Below are 19,931 nucleotides of genomic sequence, written 5' to 3' on the forward strand. Positions count from 1 at the left end.
AAGATGTAACAATATTATTTTTTAAAATTTATTATTATTATTTTTGGCCGTGCTGCGCGTGGCTTGTGGGATCTTAGTTACCCGACCAGGGATTGAACCCAGGCCCACGGCAGTGGAAGTGTAGAGTCCTAACCACTGGACAGCCAGGGAATTCCCAAGATGTAACAATCTTAAAAGAAATAAGTTATAGTAGTCTAAGAAGATGGGCTTAGTGCAAATGGTTACAAGTAGGGAATGAATCAAAAGTCCGAAGGAGTCCCTTAAGTCCAGGGGATCTTGCCAAAGTTTTATAATTTGGTTTTTTTAAAAGTATGACTGGGGCTTCCCTGGTGGCGCAGTGGTTGAGAGTCCACCTGCTGATGCAGGGGACACGGGTTCGTGCCCCGGTCCGGGAGGATCCCACATCCCGCGGAGCGGCTGGGCCTGTGAGCCATGGCTGCTGAGCCTGCACGTTCAGAGCCTGTACTCCGCGACGGGAGAGGCCACAACAGTGAGAGGCCCGCGTACCACAAAAACAAAACAAAACGAAACAGAAGTGTGACTGAAGAAACATGGACAGAATTCTTTGAACAATTATGATCTTTTTTCAACTCTAACTGCCACAGACTTAATTTTATGTTTAAGGGAGTTCACTTTTATACTCAGCCTACCCATTTGTCAGTATTTTGTTTCATTACTTATTGGCTATATTATGTCTTTGAGTAGAGTTTTCCAGAGGGTTCATTGGTGACAAATCTCCTGAGCCTTGGAGTATTTCTGATGATTTTATATTTCAACCATATAGGGTTCTTAGGTCACAACTGTTTTCCTTCCAAATTTTCTAAATGTTGTTTCACTGTCTTCTGGCCTTAAATGTTGTCACAGAAAAGTATGAGGCCAGCCTGTTTTTCTCCCTTCTATGTGCCTTGATGTTTTTTTCCTTCAGTTCTATGTGCCTTGAGATTTTGCAAAAGTAGTGTTTGCCATTTCTCCTTTAGATCGTCCATGCCCCTGTTCCTTATGCTGGTCAAATCTTGGTGCTCTTTTTGGATCTGACCTAAATTTCATTGTGTCTGGCAGATATTCTTTAGTCTGTGTATGGGTACATGGCAGTTATCTAGTTTTATCACAGATGAAGCTTCCTCTTCTGGTTTTGTGTGTTTTCATTTTGGTGAGTTTGAAGGAGTAAAGCACTTACTTCATGACTTTTTCTAGAAGTTGACAGGGCCCTTTTGACAGATAGTCAGTTACAGTAGGAGGGCTTAAATTAGGGATCTCTATTTTTCATTCAGTAAATACTTACAAGGTATCTAGTATATAAAAAGTACAGTACTGGGGGGACTTCCCTGGTGGTCCAGTGGTAAAGAATCCGCCTTCCAATGCAGGGGACACAGGTTCGATCCCTGGTCGGGGAACTAAGATCCCACATGTCGTGGGGCAACTAGGCCCGCATGCTGCAACTACTGAGTTCACATGCCTCAATGAGAGAGCCCACGTGCCACAAACTACAGAGCCCACATGCCCTGAAGCCCACACGCCACAATTAGAGCGAGAAAACCTGCACGCCACAACTAGAGAGGCCTGCACGCCGCCGCAACTAGAAAGAGGCCCGCGCGTTGAGGCAATGACAGATCCTGTGTGCTGCAACTAAGACCCGATGCAGCCGAAAAAAAAAAATACAGTACTGGGAGTTAAGGGATACAAAGACATATGAGGAGTATTTCTGTATTCAAGGAATTTACAGCCTAGTTGAGGAAAAAAGAAAGATGCAGTGTCACATGAGCATAAGTAAAGTGATGGGCGCACAGGGAACAGAGAGGTGGGAGAGATAATTTCTGGCTAGGAAAATTCAAGAAAACTGCATGAAGCGGTTAGAATACATGTGGGACCTTGGAAGATGGGTAGGATTTCTACAGGTAAAGATCTCTAAAGAGAGGCAATTCAGGCACAGTGAATGTCAGGGATAAAGGGGAGTGGAAAAGTAAGGGGCTCAGTGGGTAGGGCAGTGAGTTGAGTGTTGATAAAGAGGACACTCAGGGTAACAATGAGAAGCAGCAATACTGTATCTTGTTTGGCTTTGAGGGCTGCACTTGCTACCTGCAGAAAGCATGGAAAATCCAGGTGAAATCCTGGTTCCCCAGCCTCCCTGCATGTGAAGGTGCTACCCTAGACTGCTGCTTGGGTCATTCACCTTGGACTAGGAGGAAATGCAGGAGATGTTAATCAGGACCAGAGGACCAAAGATGCAGAACACAGGATTGACACTGAAGCCTCGACAATGAAGTTTTCACTTCACTTTTGATTGCTGAACATCAGCTGTCATATAAATTGGAAATGGTAGAAAATCAGAAAGACAGGCAGGAGGCTTCTCTGCATAGTCTTGCCTACACCTTCCCCAAGGTGGTCTTATTAGTATCCTTTAAGCCCTGAGGACCTTGGGCAGGTGTCCAAGCCACTATCCAGAAAGTCTTAGCAGCTCACCAATGCTGGCAGAAACAAGCAGACTAAGAATATGAGAAACTCCTTTCTAGACAAATTCATGCTCCTACTGTGCCATTTAGTCCAGATGTAATAGCATGAGGATAATCAAGTCTCACATGACTGCAATTTAATCACCTTTCCTAAATTTACTATAAGTAATTAAAACTAAATGACCCGGGGCTTCCCTGGTGGTGCAGTGGTTAAGAATCTGCCTGCCAATGCAGGAGACACGGGTTCAAGCCCTGGTCCGGGAAGATCCCACATGCTGCGGAGCTACTAAGCCCGCAAGCCACAACTGCTGAGCCTGTGTGCCACAACTACTGAAGCCCACACGCCTAGAGTCCGTGCTCCCAACAAGAGAAGCCACCACAACGAGAAGCCTGCGCACCACAATGAAGAGTAGCCCCCGCTCTTCGCAACCAAAGCCCACGTGCAGCAATGAAGACCCAACGCAGCCAAAAATAAAATTAAAAAAAACAAAACAAAACAAAACTAAACTAAATGACCCAAAAATAATGGGAAAAATTTCATATGGGATGCAAGATGTCTCACCTTATCACTAGAAGCTAACTTGCAGGGTTGGGTAGTCTCTAATGGCCTTCCTAGTCATTAGTCCCATGTGGGCTGCCTATAGCTTCACCTAAACTTTTTTAGTTGGAAAAATAGTAGCAGCCACCATCTAAATCTCTACTGTTTCCCCAGCTAGAAATCTTATTAGGCTATTCAAGATTATACCTCCCCTCAAACAGCAACTGACTCTGGGATATTATGCTAGGTCTTTCTATGAACTTCTTTCATAGAAATAAGCTGGAGTTCCTTACAGAGCCTGAGTTTCCTTACCAAGTCTGTTCATGTCAATTCAGAACACTAACAGTGGGCTTTAGAGAGCTGCTCCTTTGTCTGCCCACCCACAGGAGGGGAGGGAGAGGTTACCAATTAGAGCAAACAAGAAAGTTATGGCACTGTCTCCCTTGGAAGGTCTGAGGCAAGAGGAGACAGAGTGGAAGTTACAAAGCCTCATGAGCTACTCTAGAACCAGGTGATCAAATGGATAAAGGCAAGTGTAGTTCTGGTTTTTAAGAGAATGGTGACATCTCTCAGTCTTATGTAGGAATCTGGAATGGGATATGGAGTAGCACAGGAACAATAAGAAAAAAGTCTGGATTGCCAAGATTTATTCATTGTAGAAATGCAGAAATTGAGCTGGATGATTTCTAAGGCCCCATCTCATTCTAACATTCCAGGACCCAGTGTTGGAGCTAGATCATGAGAAACATGAGAAACTCTGAAGTTGAAACTTTATTCTAAAACTAAATCAAGAAGAAATAGATAACTCAGACCAATCACTAGAAATGAAATAGAATCTGTAATAAAAAAAAGCTCCCTACAAACAAAAGTCCAGGACCAGATGGCTTCACTGGGGAATTCTACCAAATGTACAAAGTAGAACTTAAACTGATCCTTCTCAACTTCTTCCAAAAGACTGAAACTTTATTCTAAAGGTAATGGGGATTCTTCAAAAGTTTTTGAATAGAACATGGATATGATCAGAGATATTCTTTAGGACGACAACACTGGCAACATGTCATCTCTGTGAGATGAGATAAAGTAATGAAGAAGAAGATGATAATGATAACAGCTAACATTCTTTGTGCCAAGCACTGTTCTCAGTGCTTTATGTCTATTAACTCACTTAGTATTCCCAATAAACCTATGAGGCAACCCAGTTTTTACCCCATTTTATAATAAGAAAATCAGGCTCAAAGAGGTAAAGCCAATCCCCTAAGTGACTAGTAAGTGACAGACCCAGGATTCCGTCTGGCTGTCTGACCCCAAAGCTCATGCTCTCATCCATAGGACCAATGCTGGAAGGGTGAATTTGGAAGAGAAAGAAAAATGGAGACAGGAAAATAAGTTAGAGAACACAGTGATTCAGGAAGAGGTCTCTGGGTCTGACCTCTTTTCCGAACCTCTACTCACAAACTGGCTACCAGCTACCTCCACACACCTGGATGTCCTACAGGTACTTCCAATCCCATGTGCCCCGCACAAGCCTTATCTCCTCACAAATCTGCTCCTCCCTCTCCCTTCCTCATCTCAGTGAGTACACCATCATCTACCCTGTTTTCCCAACTAGAAACCTGGGCTTCACCGACCAACTGTCCTCTCCCTTGCCCCTTACATTCCTTCCTTGCTCGTTCCTTGTCTGTCACCTTAGATTCCTTTACTTATGTCTACAATTACTGATGTTCTCCAAGGTTTTGTCTTGGTTTCTTTTCTTTCAGTGCCACACACTGTTCCTGGGTGGTCTCAGCTGTATCCACGGATTCAGTTACCACCTCCATGCCCACCGCCCCCAATCTGTACTTCAAGCACAGGCTTCTTTCCCGAACTCCAGTCCTATACAGCAAGTGCTGCACGTGCCACGAGCTCAACTTGTCACAGATGGAATGTGTCATTTCTCTGCTTCCCACCCTGCAAATGCTCCTTCTCCACTGATTTCTATCTTAGAGACTGGCACACCAGAAACCTTATTGCTCCAGCAAGAAATCGAAGAATTTTCCTTAATTTCTCTCTCTTTCACCTCACATATCCAGGCAGTCATCATGCTTTATAGTTTTTACCACCCTGTTACTTCTCTCCATCTCCACTGCTATTGCGTTAGTTAAGGACCTCTTCCATTTTACCAGGATTATTTCAGTCGTCTTCCTGCCTCCATATTTACCCTCTACAGATCATCCTTCTCACCACAGCCAAAATGATCTTCATAAAGTGGGAATTTAATCATGTTATTCCTTTTCTTTAAACTCTTAAATTACCACCACCCATTAAACTCCTTAGAGGATAGTCCATGATTTGGCTTTTGTCCATTTATATGGCCTTGTCTCCTGTCATATCCATTTCTTTCTGAATTCTATATTGTGGTCATTATGAATCATTTACCATTCTTTCACATAACAAATATTTATTGAGTTCCCGTAGGCCTTCAGGATATAACAGTGAAACGGAAAGATAAGGTACTTACCATTCTCAAACTAACATCTTGTGATAGACAGGTGAACAAGATAAGGCCAGACAGTGATAATGTTATAATGAAGAAAATAAGATGTAACAGGGAGTGCTGGGACAGGTTACTTCTGAGAGGATAGTCAGCAGAGCCTCTTTTTAAGTGGTGAAATCTGAGCTAACAACAAAATGAGGAGCCGTTTCTGAAATAAGATATGCTCTCTCACACTTTATATTCTTGATGTATCTAGAATACTCCTTTCTCCAGCCTGGGGGGGCTCTACTCATTTTTCAAGATTCAGTTCATGAGTCATTTCCTTAATTAAGTCTTCTCTGACCCTTTCCTCTTCTGTGACCATACAGATTTCTATCACAGCACTTGTAACTTCTTGTTGCATATAGCTTATGAGTTCCTTGAGGGAAGAGATTGAGCCATATGTAGTTTTCTGTCTTCAGTTGCCTACTACATTCTTCAGCATAAAGTGAGTCCTGAAGTGTTTGATGAAAGGGTGGAATCACTTGAGACAGGTTTCTATTATCAGTGCTGTGCTGGAGCCAGCTCGTCCTGCTTGGGAGAGCTGACTGGTAGCGTCTCTTCCCAACTCAGTGTTCACTGATATCACTGGTCATAGGGGAAACTTTGTATCATGGGAATTGGCAAATGCTACAAATCAGGCCACTTATTTTTTCCTTTGGAGAACTGGTTGTTAACAATTTATCAGCACACCACTGGTAGCAGTGTACCAGAAAAATTTCTAGCTTTTTTTTTTTTTTTTTTGCAATTAAAGTTATACATGCATGAAGTTTAAAGCAAATTGTTCTGGTGGTTTTATTATGAATAATAGTAGTCCCCTGTTCCCTCAACTCATTTCCTTCTTCCCAGAGACAACTCTTTGACTTCTTTTTGCTGAGTATTTCAGTATTTACTTCCATGTCTATAGATAATAACATGCTTATATTACATCTTAATTTTTCAGTTTTAAGCATTGTCAATAGACTTCCCACAATGGAAGATGAGGATTTAGCTTTCCTTTCTCCCCACCACTGCTCCCTTTTTCCCTTCCTACCCTTCATCCTTTCAATATAGCTATAGCATAATTTTGGTCAATGTTCAGTGTTTATTATGACTATGTTAATTCTATTTCATAGTTGAGCCACATAGCAAACTCTGATGCCTTCTCCTGTTTTGTACAACTTTTTTAAAAACAGTGTTAATAACTGTTTTGTTTTTGTTAGTGTTCTATGTTATTACTAATTCAAACCTAACTTTCAGCCAGTTGTCTAAATTTTTCAAGATGTTTATATATATCTGGCATTTTATCAGTTTCATCTTCCTAAATAAGTGTTTCCTGGATTCCACTCTGGACTAACTGCTCCCTTTATGCTTCATGCATAGCAGTCACCCTTGGATCTGCCTTCACCGTCACCCCATGGATTCTTTTTGCCTTATTCTGAGTTGGATCTCTTGTTTCTCATCTATCTCCTTTTGGTTTACTTTTCATTTTGGTGGGACACACCTTTTCATGTCTGAAAATGTCTTTATTCTACTGTCACACTTCATTAACACTTACCTTGAGTACGGAATTCTAGGGTGAAATTAATTTTCCTTCAGAATTTTGAAGGCATTGTTCTATTATCTTCTAGTTTTCATTGTTTCTACTGGTAAGTCCAAAGCCATTCCGGTTCCTGATTAGTTGTATATGACCTATTATTTTCTCTTTGTAAGTTCGTAGCATGCTTTGTCTCTGACGTTCTGAAGTTTCACAATGGTGTGGGTTTACTTTTACCATTGGGCTGGACCCTTAGTAGGCCCTTCCATTCTGTAAATTCGTATCTTTCAGTTCTGGGACATTTTCTTTTTTTTTTTTAAATTTTACTTATTATTTTTGGCTGCACTGGGTCTTCATTGCTGCGTGTGGGCTTTCTCTAGTCGCGGCGGGTGGGGGCTACTCTTTGTTGCACTGCGTGGGCTTCTCATTGCGGTGGCTTCTCTAGTTGTGGACCACGGGCTCTAGGTGCATGGGCTTCAGCAGTTGTGGCATGTGGGTTCAGTAGTTGTGGCTCACAGGTTCTAGAATGCAGGTTCAGTAGTTGTGGTGCACAGGCTTAGCTGCTCCACGGCATGTGGGATCTTCCCGGACCAGGGCTCGAACCTGTGTCCCCTGCGTTGGCAGGCAGATTTTTTTTTTTGGCAGGCAGATTCTTAACCACTGCGCCACAGGGAAGCCCTGGGATATTTCCTTATATTACTTCTTAAACAATTTCCTTCTCTGATTTCTCAGCTCTCTTTTTATGGAACTCGTATTCAGATGTTAGACATCCTGGACTAGTCCTCTAATTTTCTATCATTTCTCTTCTATGTTCCATCTCTTTATTTTTTGTTCTACTTTTTGTGAAATTTCAAATTTACCTTCCAATTCTTTTATTGAAGTTCTCCTTTTTGTTATCATATATATATATATTTTTTTTTTTTTTTTTTGCGGTATGTGGGCCTCTCACTGTTGTGGCCTCTCCCGTTGCGGAGCACAGGCTCCGGACATGCAGGCTCAGTGGCCATGGCTCACGGGCCCAGCCGCTCCGCAGCATGTGGGATCCTCCCGGACCGGGGCACGAACCCGTGTCCCCTGCATCGGCAGGCGGACTCTCAACCACTGCGCCACCAGGGAAGTCCCCTAGCCTAGTGGTTTTTAAAATTTGTTTTATAGATCAGTTTTCACATTCTATAGGAAAGATAAGTGCCCCTTCCCCACTGTATTCCAAACAACTGTGCTTTTACCAGTTTTAAATAATGAGTTTCTGCTTAAGATTTATCTTAAGAAAGTTTCCTTTCTAAAAAGTCTGAAAACCATTGGTAATATCTTTCCTCTCTTCCACCGCTAATGTTTGCATTTTATACAAGGAAAAAACCTGAGGTCCATACAGAGGAAGAATCTTATTAAGCATCATTCAAGTCTTACTCCAAGTTCAGGCTGTTCATAAACTAAGATTTTAGGGCATTCTAAAGCGTCTTAAAATGGGGAAAGATTCTCTATAACTTGTAACAGAGAAGCTCTCCCTCAAAAATGGAAAGTGTCTTATATGTCCATTCCTCCTAGGCCTCTGCTTTCTTCAGGGCTGCTGTGGGATACTGAGATAGGGGAAGGTGACCCTTGGACAGTGGCACAGTGTCATTCCAGTCCTGCCAGTGGCTCACTACTGTGGCCATCTCATCAAGTAGAATATCAAAGCAAGAGAAGGCAGCTTCTCCCAGGACTACAATTGTCATAAGTATGAGAAGACTGATGGAAATGCTTTCAGAGACCACATTAAATAGTATGGAGCCAAAACCAAGGCCTAGGCACTATTCCTTCTTTCATCCTTTCCCCTTTCTTCCTCTCCCCAAGCTGACCCCTTTCCTAGGCTGGACTGGCCTCCAAAGCCTCCCAGAGATACCAGGGGCCTTGCCTCAAGTGGGTACAGGGGGCAACATACCCTTCCTCCACGGTAACTGAGTTCATGAGAAGGCAACTGGTGACAGTCACTCTATCTCTTATGACACAGGATGAACCAATGACTGAGTGCTTAATGGATGACTTCTCTCCAACCTGTGTATCTGGCCCAATGAGGCTGTCAACTCCAACCTGCAAAAGGCAAATATAAATATAAAAACTTGTCCACCCATCTCAACCAACTGCAAACCAACCCTCCAGATCCCTTGAGCTGGGTCTAATGGGATCTTTCCCAAAGACACTTTAGCAAGAGGGATCATCATCAGTGTTTCTCAGGGCCACAAGGTCATATAGTATCTCTGAGACCAACTCAAACTTACACACTCATGCGCTTGTGTATATAGACGTGCTCTCCTGAAGACAGTGCTCAAATCAGGGTAAGAAGAGGGATAGAGATGGAAAGCTCCTGTGTCTGAGTCCAAAGACTATATAACGGACCTTCCTTAGAGGGTCTGTGTGGCTGGGCTCAGCACCTGTCCAGGCAATCTTCCTGAGTGCCTGGGCTGGAAGGTAAGATTTTATAACCAGAACTCAGTTTGGGATTTCCCTGGGGCCAATGAGGTTCAGGGATTGACCTGAGGAGAAGCTGGGAGAAGCTGGTATGGGGAGAAGCCCCAAACTAGCTTCTCAAGAACAAGCCTCAGTATACCCAGACACTGTCCCATAACTGCCCTGTCCAAGCTAGCACTTACCAGGTGTTTGCTGACAATCTGGGCTGATGAATGGACCAGTGATTCTTCCGGACAGATAACAGGTAGCAATTTGGACACCTTGAGGAAAGAGGTTTGGTCACTAAAGACAGACCAGAAAACACCTGAAAGCACCTTAAGTAGAGCCCTGTGTCCAGCAGAGATGTGGGGAGCTTGCAGCCACAGCCTCCTGTCTGGATGAGGCAGGCTGATGCATTTCCCCTAGGACAGGGATTGTTTGCACAGCAGCTTCTAGATAATCTTATCCTCAGTTTCCTAGCTGAGAGTCTCCTCCCTGAAAGTAATGCCACCTCCCTCAGCTGGGAGGCTGTGAGACAAGCCTTTGAGATACCCAGGCAGCACTTGGGAGAGGAGGCCTAAAGAGAGCAAGAAGCTTCCTGAGGCCTGACCACAGTCATCCTAGGTTCCCGCTCACCTCCTGGACTACAGTGGCCATGCATGAGGTGAGGACGGGAGTAATGTTAGACAACTCCACAATCAGGACAGACCCTGAGAAGGCATCCATGTTCTTCACCAGGCAAAATAAAATGCTGAAGGGGAAATTCACACTATTCTCTTTCCAGTATGAGAAAACTGAAAACGTTATGGGTATGGAGTGTTTTATCTCTGGACACATTAGGAAGGCACAGATAGTGTGTCTATCTGTGATTCTCCAGCATGGGCAGAATGCTGGTCGGAGCACTGTGTGTGGTAGTCACACTAGCTGAGGGAGGCCTTGCTAGACTGGCTACGATGGAGATGTGAAGGCTAATCCCTCAGTCCCTATCCCTGGGATCTCCTCTATTACACTTCAGCCAAGGCCATTCAGGCCTGTCTGATGCACAGCCCCTGCTGACACTTCAGAGGATACTCCTCTGGCCTCAGGCTATCCGTGGACTTGCTTTCAGACCAGTCGGACAGACTCTAGTCATAGAATTGAAGAAAGAGAACTAAAAGTCAAATTAAGGAAGCTTTCTATATCTTTAACCCTAAATTGGGGCTAACTTTACCCAGGACTGCCCTGAGCAAACATGGGACTAGTTGTGATTTCTCATAAACTCTCTAGCTTGGATTCCCTTGGATTTAACCAATCCAGGTTGAGGCCAGATTGAGGTCTGGGGCTGGGACCATATCTACCACATGGTGTGGGTCCTGAAGATTCTTGAGTCAGGTTTTCTTCAGGGATTCAATCCCAATCCCAGTGTTCCCTTCCTCCTGTGCCTGCTACACAATAAAGAGCTCCTGCACATGCTCGGCCTCTTCACTGTCCCCCTTCTTCACCCCTTGCCTTAACTAAAACTTGGCCGGCCTTTAGGGCACTGCTTCCCCTTAAATAGAAGCTACTCATTCTTCATATCTCACAAACCTCAGGATTAAAAGGGTGGATTGGCAAGACTCCTCATGCTCTAATGCTGTTTTCCAGACACTTCTCTCTCATGGGCATTCCTTCCTTGATGCTTTGCCATCTGGCTACTCTATACTCTGCTCCTTTGCCTCCTTAAGAAAGCTTCCTCTGTGTGCCTATGTTTACATCATCGCAGTAATGATTACACAGTATTTATCTGCTTGTTTATGAAGTGCTGTAGATATCCCCATGCCGAGCAGAACAGGAGAAAGTTGTTCAACCCACAGGCCAGAAGTTAAGCCTTCTTGGAGATCTTGGCCTTTCTTTGGAGCCACAGAGGCTCTGCCTCTATGGACCAGACCCCTCACTTCCCCTTTTGCTGTACTTGGGTACCCCAATGGTTTCTCCTGACATGCCAGGTCTTGTTCAACCTTTTGAATGAGAGGGATTCTGAACAAGTCACTGTGTATCTAATGAAGAAATAAGACAAAAGGCTCAGTCTGTTCCTGGGACAGGAACTCCCACGATTTCTCTTCTGAACCCATCCTCTCACCTGTCTGTTGGCTTCCATGTAGAGTCCTAGGGTGCTCACTCGAGAGCAGAGCCCCTCTTTCATGATGTGGACGTAACAGCGCACCTGTGACCTGGACAAATCTTCCCAGCTGTCTCCTCGACAGGCATTCCAGCAGGCATCATAGGGAGCAAAGGTCAGCGTATTGGCTTCTTTTATAAAACTGTAAATATCTTCAGAACAAATACCCAAACCGAGCAAGTACATGCGAAACATGACAGAGAGGATACAGAATCAGTCAAGTTTTGAAAGAGGGTACAGCTCAAACCTCTTCCCCCGCAATGCACCCATGCCGCATGGACCCTGGGGAAATCCCACTAAAACCTGAAAGCCTAAGTCAAATTAAAAGAGGCAATGTGCTTCCTGTACATTTGAAATACTGTATGATATAAAAATGCTTAAAAAGAGGTCCTATAAGCAAGTTTGACTGACAGGCAAGCACTACTAGGGAAAATAAAATAGATGACTCTTGTACACCATGGGGTAGCAGAAGCAACTGTCCAGGCTTTAGTGACCAGCCATGTTGGCTTTGTGCTGCTAGCCTCCATTATCATATCAGATAGTTGTGCTATAAGAGAAATAGCACAGGACTTGGGCCTCAGTTTTTCAACTCGTACAACAATCATTTGAAATCTTTTATTTTATGGTAAGAAAACTGGGGCTCAGAAGACTAAATAACCTGCCTTAGGTTGTAGAGCTAATAAATGGCAGAGTAAAATTTCAAACCCAGGTCTGAGGTGCTAAGCCCTGATATCTTAACCATCATGCTACACTGTCTCCATTTATTCCTTTGATACGTACATTTTTTGGAACATCTACTATGAGCCCAGGACTGGGCCAGGGACCAGGCAAGGATATGAGAGCAAACAAGACTGACCTCGTCCCTACATCCTGGAAAGGTGATAGTCTGTTGGCTCTGGTTGGACTGTCATTATACAGCCCTTCACCTTTCTTCCCTTGACAGGAGAGGCTGAGTTTAGTCAGGAGTGGGGCCCCCAGAGCCTAGAGAATAGGGGAACTGAGAAGTGGTGCGCAGAGTTCAAAGTCAAAAAGTTCTAGAGAGGAACACAGCCAAACCAGAGCTGTTAACCAGAGAATGGACCTGAGGCATGATTAGCCTGTCCCTGAAGAGCACAGTGACAGGATTTGCTTGAGCAAGCCCACCCAGAGCTCAGGGAGTGGCGTCAGCTAGCCTGTCCTAACTCTTGGCTAGATGAAAACCTGCTGCCTTGAGACAGGCATCTTGGGCTGGGCTAAGTTGCCCAGCCACTCTTCCAAAGGTATTGTTACCCCTACCTTACTGCACCAACTCAAGCACTGACCTAAAGACTTCAGCTCTTTTTTCTTTAGATCCTCTTCTTTTTCTTCCTGTCCTTGTTGTGATGAAGCTGAGGAGAACTGTTTTCTTACTAGGTATGGAATCAGTTCGCTCCGGATGGAAGTGATTGACCTAGGAAGAAAGAGTGGTCAAACATGAGAAATCTGACTATCTGGATCCAATCAGAATCAAAAACTGTGCATCCAAGGAAAAGCCAAATTCCTTCCTGTCATGCCACCTTGGGACTGATAGAGATTAGAAATGACAAGGATTTGGCAGTTCTGGAGAAGCAGAGGATCTACATTCTCTATCAGCTTCAGACTGGAGGTTGGAGGGTAGTGTACTGAGTCTGAGACGCCCTTTCCCTGATCTATGCAGAAAATGGTCTTTTACAAGACTTATCTACGAAGTGTGTGCCTGCATGTTTGTATGTGTGTGCACGTGTGTGTATCTTAACATGGTGCTTTGACTATTAACTGGCAATAACCCATGAGAAGGTAGAATGCTCTGGCCTTTTGAAAAAAAGTTATTTAAAAAAACATAAAACAGGGCTTCCCTGGTGGTGCAGTGGTTGAGAGTCTGCCTGCCGATGCAGGGGACACGGGTTCGTGCCCCGGTCCGGGAAGATCCCACGTGCCGCGGAGCGGCTGGGCCCGTGAGCCATGGCCGCTGAGCCTGCGCGTCTGGAGCCTGTGCTCCGCAATGGGAGAAGCCACAACAGTGAGAGGCCCGCGTACCGCAAAAAAAAAAAAAAAACAAAAAAAAAAACATAAAACATTTTCTATAAAGGTCTTGCGTATTTTCTGTAAGATTAATCTGGAGTATCTTAGTTTTTTTGTTGTTATAAATGGTGCCTTTTAAACAATTATTTTCTTCTTCTTGGTCAACAGAAACTCAATTCACTGTATTTTGATCTTGTAGCCAATTGCCTTGATAAACAATCTTAATACTAATATTTTATCTGTAGATTCTGGCAATCATACCAACTGTGTAAACAACAATTTTCTTTCTTCCTTTCTAATCCTTATTTTCCATTATCTTACCATATTGGCTAAGACCTCCAATATACTAATGCTGAATAGAAGCACTAATAGTCATCCTTTTTTTTTTTTTAACTTCGTAACTCCATTCATTTTATTCACTCGATCGCTGCATGGACACACCTGAAATTTAAAACAAGAGCTTATACAGACACCTGTTCTTTCTATAGGCATTAGCTCAGAATATATGTGGGTAAGATGACACAGAAAAAAGTTTAAATGTGAAATGTGAATTTAGGGCTGAGTTAAGGAGGTGTATACTCAGTCTCATATATCCGGACATGCTTCAGATACCTCCTTAATGTCTATCTCCAAGACTGAAATGACTCTGTACCTCTTTGAAGACAACAGACCATTCTATCATCTCTTCATTGATGACCAGGCCTTGACCATATGGAATATTGGTGACAAACTCTCCTACTTTAACCAGCAGCCCAAGACCAGCAGGAAAATTCACAGCGTTCTGGATATCCTATCGTGTCACACGGTTCTGTTTTTCATCTAAGGATATGTGGTCTCCAGCACTGTTGGTAAATTGGATTTTCCTCAGAAACGGATGCAGCTCCAGATGCCATCAGGTGATCAATGCAGGTCCTGCTTCTGGAGGGCATTTACCTTTCTTCACCATCTCTGCTTTCAGATACCAGAGGAACTGCTCGCCTTTCAAATCATCAGATACAAATAGCGCCACCCAGGTCCAGCCAAAATGCAGCAATAACCACATCATTCCTTGAGCCAGGGAGCTGTCCGTTGTGGCCATCTGTTAGAGCGATGAGAACTGGTCTTTATCACTCAGGATGGGATCAAAAGGACCATATGTGACCTGTGGGCTTCTGTAGGGCTCCAGGACTGTTCCAATCTCGGCTGAAAATGCCAACGCGGTTCCTATAACAGTGGCCACAGATTTTCTCTGTCCCTGGCAGTTGTAGTTAGGGAGAGTCTGATTTCCTTCAGACAGCCAAAACAGGGTACTTTCCAAGGTCCTCTGGTCACTGGGAAAGGCATTGTAGAGGCTGAAACCCAAGGACAGATTGGGGAGCAGATGGGAGTCCTTACTGATTTCCTCAATGGCAAAGAGAAATGCCAGGATGTATTGGTAGTTCTTCCAAAGCCACCTGGTCACACAGAAATCCACGGGTCAGTGAGGACAGGTGAAACTTGAGGCTGGTTTCAACTCAAACTTGAACTCCAGAGATAACTTGTCTTTAAGTTCTCCAGGGCTTTGAAGACTGTAAGACCGTAGAGCAGGGTTTCCAAACCAGGGCACTATAGATAATGCTTTGTCACGGGTGCTGTTCAGTGCAGTGTAGGCCGTCCAGCAGCATCTGCGGCCTCCACACACTAGATGCCACTAGCAGCCCCTCCCATTTGTAACAACAGAAACAATGCCTCCGCACGTGACTAAAAGTCCCCTGGGGGCAAAGTCACACCGGTGAAAGGATGGGGAGAGGGGGAACTCTGAGGAGGGGACTGCGGCGCCCAGAGCTAGGAGGAAACAGAGGCTCTGGGCCAACCAGTGGGGTGAGCCTGAGGCCCCAGGGCTAGAAACGCGGCTCGCGAGAAAGGGGGAGGAATGCCGGAGCCTGTGATGGGGGTGCCCCAGACCCATGCCCCTCCCTAGACTCCTACGGGAGCCCCGGGACAGCCCACCACTCAGAGTCCTGACCCTCACACTGAGGCCGAATGTACCGTGTGAACCCAGCCCCCCGCAGAGAAAACTTTACACAGCGCGGTGAGCCACCCTGCGAGTCCTTCAGTCATCCTTACTCATTCTCGATTTTAAAGGGAATTTTTCTATTTTATCATTTAGACTGATGATTGTTACCGTTTTTTTCCCCTATCATCAAAGCCACCATTTATTGACTGTCCTCTATGTGTAGATATTGGGCTTCATGCTTTATAGCCAATACCTGGCACATGTTATTGGTTTTATAAATACCCTTTATCAGGTTAAGGAACTTCTCTTTTATTCCTAACTTGCTAAGAGCTTTCATCAATGAATGGGTACTGACTTTTACTAAAAAAATTTTTTTCTTGCATCTATGGAGCTCATTGTATTTTTTTTCTCCTTTATTCTGTTATGGTAATGGATTAAAACATTTTCTGACACTAACAGGTTGAATAACACTTTTCAAAGGCTATATACACAATTTCTACTCTACACTCCCTCACAGTAGAGGAATTACAGGTGATTCTTCTATTTTTATGCAAATTATCAAATTTTACAACTTTAGGTTCTTCTTTAAGTTTCTTGTCTTTCATTTTCTCATAGCTTCTATGGTACTACTCTCCTGGCTTGATTCAGACTTCGCAAATTTAAAATTCATTCTGATGGGGCTTCCCTGGTGGCGCAGTGGTTGAGAGTCCACCTGCCGATGCAGCGGGACACAGGTTCGTGCCCCGGTCCGGGAAGATCCCACATGCCGTGGAGCGGCTGGGCCCGTGAGCCATGGCCTCTGAGCCTGCACGTCCGGAGCCTGTGCTCCGCAACGAGAGAGGGCACAACAGTGAGAGGCCTGCGCACCGCAAAAAAAAAAAAAAAAAAAATCATTCTGATGACTAAGTATTTCCCACACAGAATTCAACTTCCCTTCTACTTAAGAGTGGGCTCCCTCACATTATAACAGTTGTACTTATTTATCAATGGCTATCAAAGAATTTCCACAACAAAGTTAACTTCAATTTACTTTCATGAAATCAGATGAGTCTAGGACACCACTTACAGAAAGAAAATCAGACCAAAGATCAATGTGTAGAAGAACCTCCAGAAGGCAAAAACATTCCTGTACTATATCACTCAGATAAGAGCAGTAAGCAACCTTGGTCAAGAGCTTCGGAGCTCTCTTTCATTTGGCCTCGTTGGGTCCCTGGAGGCATGGTGCTTCCTCATGGGTATCGAGCCAGGATGTTGGGTCTAAATGACCAACAATCTGTAATGGGGAAGAAGGAACCTGATCCTTAGCACAGTGAGTATGCTTCTGATTTATACTTAGCAAAGGAAATGAAAGACTACCATATGATTTTTAGTTTTCTCTCTCATACTGTGACCTTGTTAGAATTTTAAATCACTAGTTAATTAATTTAGCATTTAATAAGACTGTAGTAATATGCCAGTCACTGTTCTGTGCCTTGGAAATATACTGTTTCTGCCCTCAAAGAATTCAAAATCCAGTGGAAAGTAGCCTGATCATGGATTTAAGGAGAAGAGTAGGAGATGAGGTTGATTAAGGAGGCAATGGAGCCAGATCATGAAAGCCTTCTGTGGCAGTCTAGACAGTTTGGACTGAGACAAGCCAGTGGTAGTTTTTAAGCAGGAAAGTGACACGATCAGTTTTATTTCTTAATAAGGTAATTCTGATAGCAGTGAAAATAGTCTTGGAATAAGGAGAATGAACAGAGAGACCAGTTACAAGACTCTGAAAGATGAGATAATGTGGCCTGAGAGAGGGGTTAATGTATAAGCAGCCCTATAAACCTGACTGCTGCTTCATACTTCCCACCCTCTCTCCCAGCCCCTATTCAAAGAAGCTCTGCAGGCTGACACAGGACCACACAGATGGAGTGTAGGTAGGGAGGCAAGACAGAGGTGGAGGCTGAGGAGGGTAAGCAAAATTAGGAACCCTGGAGCTACACAGTTCATGGCTTTTGTCATTTTTAAAAGATCAAGTCAAACATCTTTGAAGAATTCTGTGTAAGCTGGAAGCTCTTGTATTGAATTTCAATGTGCTTTTTCTTCTGATCCTTTGATGGAGATTAAAAATTTCCATATAAATTCAAAGAATGAAATAACACTTACTCTTAGCTTTTTTCTCCCCTTTTAATGCTCCAAACCAGTGTGGGTAGCAAATGTTCCTTGGCCCCCTCTGGTGGAAAACAAGTCAGTTCCCTTTGAAGAAATGACAAAGCATGGACAGCTGGGGGATTTCGGAGCCACGATATTTACCCTATAGGCCAAACAGAACTCTCACTGCAAGAGGCAAGCAAACAAGCCTTGGCACACAGCCCTTTTAGGCAGAACCCTTTAAGGAGACCAGACAAGGATCTGCGGAGAAGAGCTGAAGCATTCCTGCCAGGTCCCACCTACCTCTGCTGGGGCTCAGCAATCAGGTCAATTCTCATAATGCGGTTGGCCTAGCAGCACAATGGAGGACAAAATTACTCTTCCTGCACTGTACTCAAACTAGAGGTAGCTCAAAGCTGTGCCAAGAACTGGGACAGGCCACTATGACCCACTGTGAGCATCCTGACCTTGGGGCTGAAGACCAGCAGCTGGGTCCACTGTTCTGGGCCTCGGCAACCTCACTTTCCCCCTTCCCTCTCATACACAGTCTTCCCAGAAACACCTGCCTCATGTCATAAAATTATAAGCTCCTAAGAAATAAGAAATCACAAAGGAGAACAACAGATTTGACTATCAGATGCAAACAAATAACTCCACCAAATAAAAAAGACAAAATAATTGTTACATACAGGACAAAAGATTAATATTTTTAATAGGTAAATAGATATAAATGTTCAAAACTATATAAAAATATTTTAAAGAAATAAGTATCAAAAAAAGATGCAGTTTCTCTCACAAGTTAGCAGATTTAAAATAATTCTCATTAGTGATAAGGGTGCTTCTCATACAATGTATAAACTGGTAAAATCTTTTCTGAAAAGTAATTGGCAATACATAACAAAGGTCTTGAAGACATTCATATTATCTTATCCTATAATTCTACTTCTATAAATCTATCTTAAGGAAAATACATCATGCTCAATAAATATTTGCTGAATAAACAACATAATCAGATAATAAAAAAGAATCTTTGCACAAAAATGTTAAATGTTAATGTTAAAAAATAGAGAACAACCAAATATCCAACAATGGAAGAACAATCAAACACATAGGTAATAGAATAGCTTATAGGCAAAACTCTGATCATAAAGAATTTTTTAGATCACAAAGAATTTTTTAATGACACAGGAAAATGCTCATGAAATAATACTGAATAAAGAAAGAAGAGACGGCAGACAGCAGAAGCAACAAGAACTACAATCCTGGGACTTCCCTGGTGGTCTAGTGGGTAAAGACTCCGTGACCCTAATGCAGGGGACCTGGGTTCAATCCCTGGTCAGGGAACTATATCCCGCATGCATGCCGCAACTAAGAAATTCACATGTCACGACTAAGAGCCCACAAGCTGCAAGAAAGATCGTGTGTGCCGCAACTAAGACATGGTACAGCCAGAATAATAAATAAATAAATATTAAAATTAAAAAAAAAAAAAAAGAACTACAATCCTCTAGTTTGTGGAACAAAAACCATATTCACAGAAAGACAGACAAGATGAAAAGGCAGAGGGCTATGTACCAGATGAAGGAACAAGATAAAACCCCAGAAAAACAACTAAATGAAGTGGAGATAGGCAACCTTCCAGAAAAAGAATTCAGAATAATGATAGTGAAGATGATCCAGTACCTCGGAGAAAGAATGGAGGCAAAGGTTGAGAAGATGCAAGAAATGTTTAACAAAGACCTAGAAGAATTAAAGAACAAACAAACAGAGATGAACAATACAATAACTGAAATGAAAAATACACTAGAAGGAATCAATAGCAGAATACCTGAGGCAGAAGAATGGATAAGTGACCTGGAAGACAGAATGGTGGAATTCACTGCTGCAGAACAGAATAAAGAAAAATGATTGCAAAGAAATGAAGACAGCCCAAGAGACCTCTGGGACAACATTAAGTGCAACAACATTCGCATTATAGGGGTCCCAGAAGGAGAAGAGAGAGAGAAAGGACCAGAGAAAATATTTGAAGAGATTATAATCAAAAACTTCCCTAACACGGGAAAGGAAATAGCCACCCAAGTCCAGGACGTGCAGAGAGTCCCAGGCAGGATAAACCCAAGGAGAAACATGCTGAGACACATAGTAATCAAATTGACAAAAATTAAAGACAAAGAAAAACTATTGAAAGCAACAAGGGAAAAACGACAAATAACATACAAGGGAACTCCCATAA

General features: G+C 43.3%; 1 protein-coding gene across 3 annotated transcripts in view; it reads right to left on the minus strand.

Annotated features, from left to right (window-relative positions):
* EIF2B3 (eukaryotic translation initiation factor 2B subunit gamma) overlaps window positions 1-19,931 on the minus strand; it is a 155,142-nt gene that overhangs the window by 19,968 nt on the left and 115,243 nt on the right. For all 3 annotated transcript variants that reach the window (XM_024762934.1, XM_024762932.1, XM_024762933.1), the window contains exons 7-10: window positions 12,882-13,009; window positions 11,542-11,732; window positions 9,647-9,724; window positions 8,938-9,086 (exon numbers count right to left, since the gene is read on the minus strand). In XM_024762934.1, the coding sequence (XP_024618702.1) occupies window positions 8,938-9,086; window positions 9,647-9,724; window positions 11,542-11,732; window positions 12,882-13,009 (546 nt within the window). The remainder of the gene's footprint in view (window positions 1-8,937; window positions 9,087-9,646; window positions 9,725-11,541; window positions 11,733-12,881; window positions 13,010-19,931) is intronic.

Source organism: Neophocaena asiaeorientalis, unplaced genomic scaffold, assembly GCF_003031525.2.
Source record: "Neophocaena asiaeorientalis asiaeorientalis breed wild unplaced genomic scaffold, Neophocaena_asiaeorientalis_V1.1 scaffold645, whole genome shotgun sequence".
In the NCBI taxonomy this organism is placed as follows: domain Eukaryota; kingdom Metazoa; phylum Chordata; class Mammalia; order Artiodactyla; family Phocoenidae; genus Neophocaena; species Neophocaena asiaeorientalis.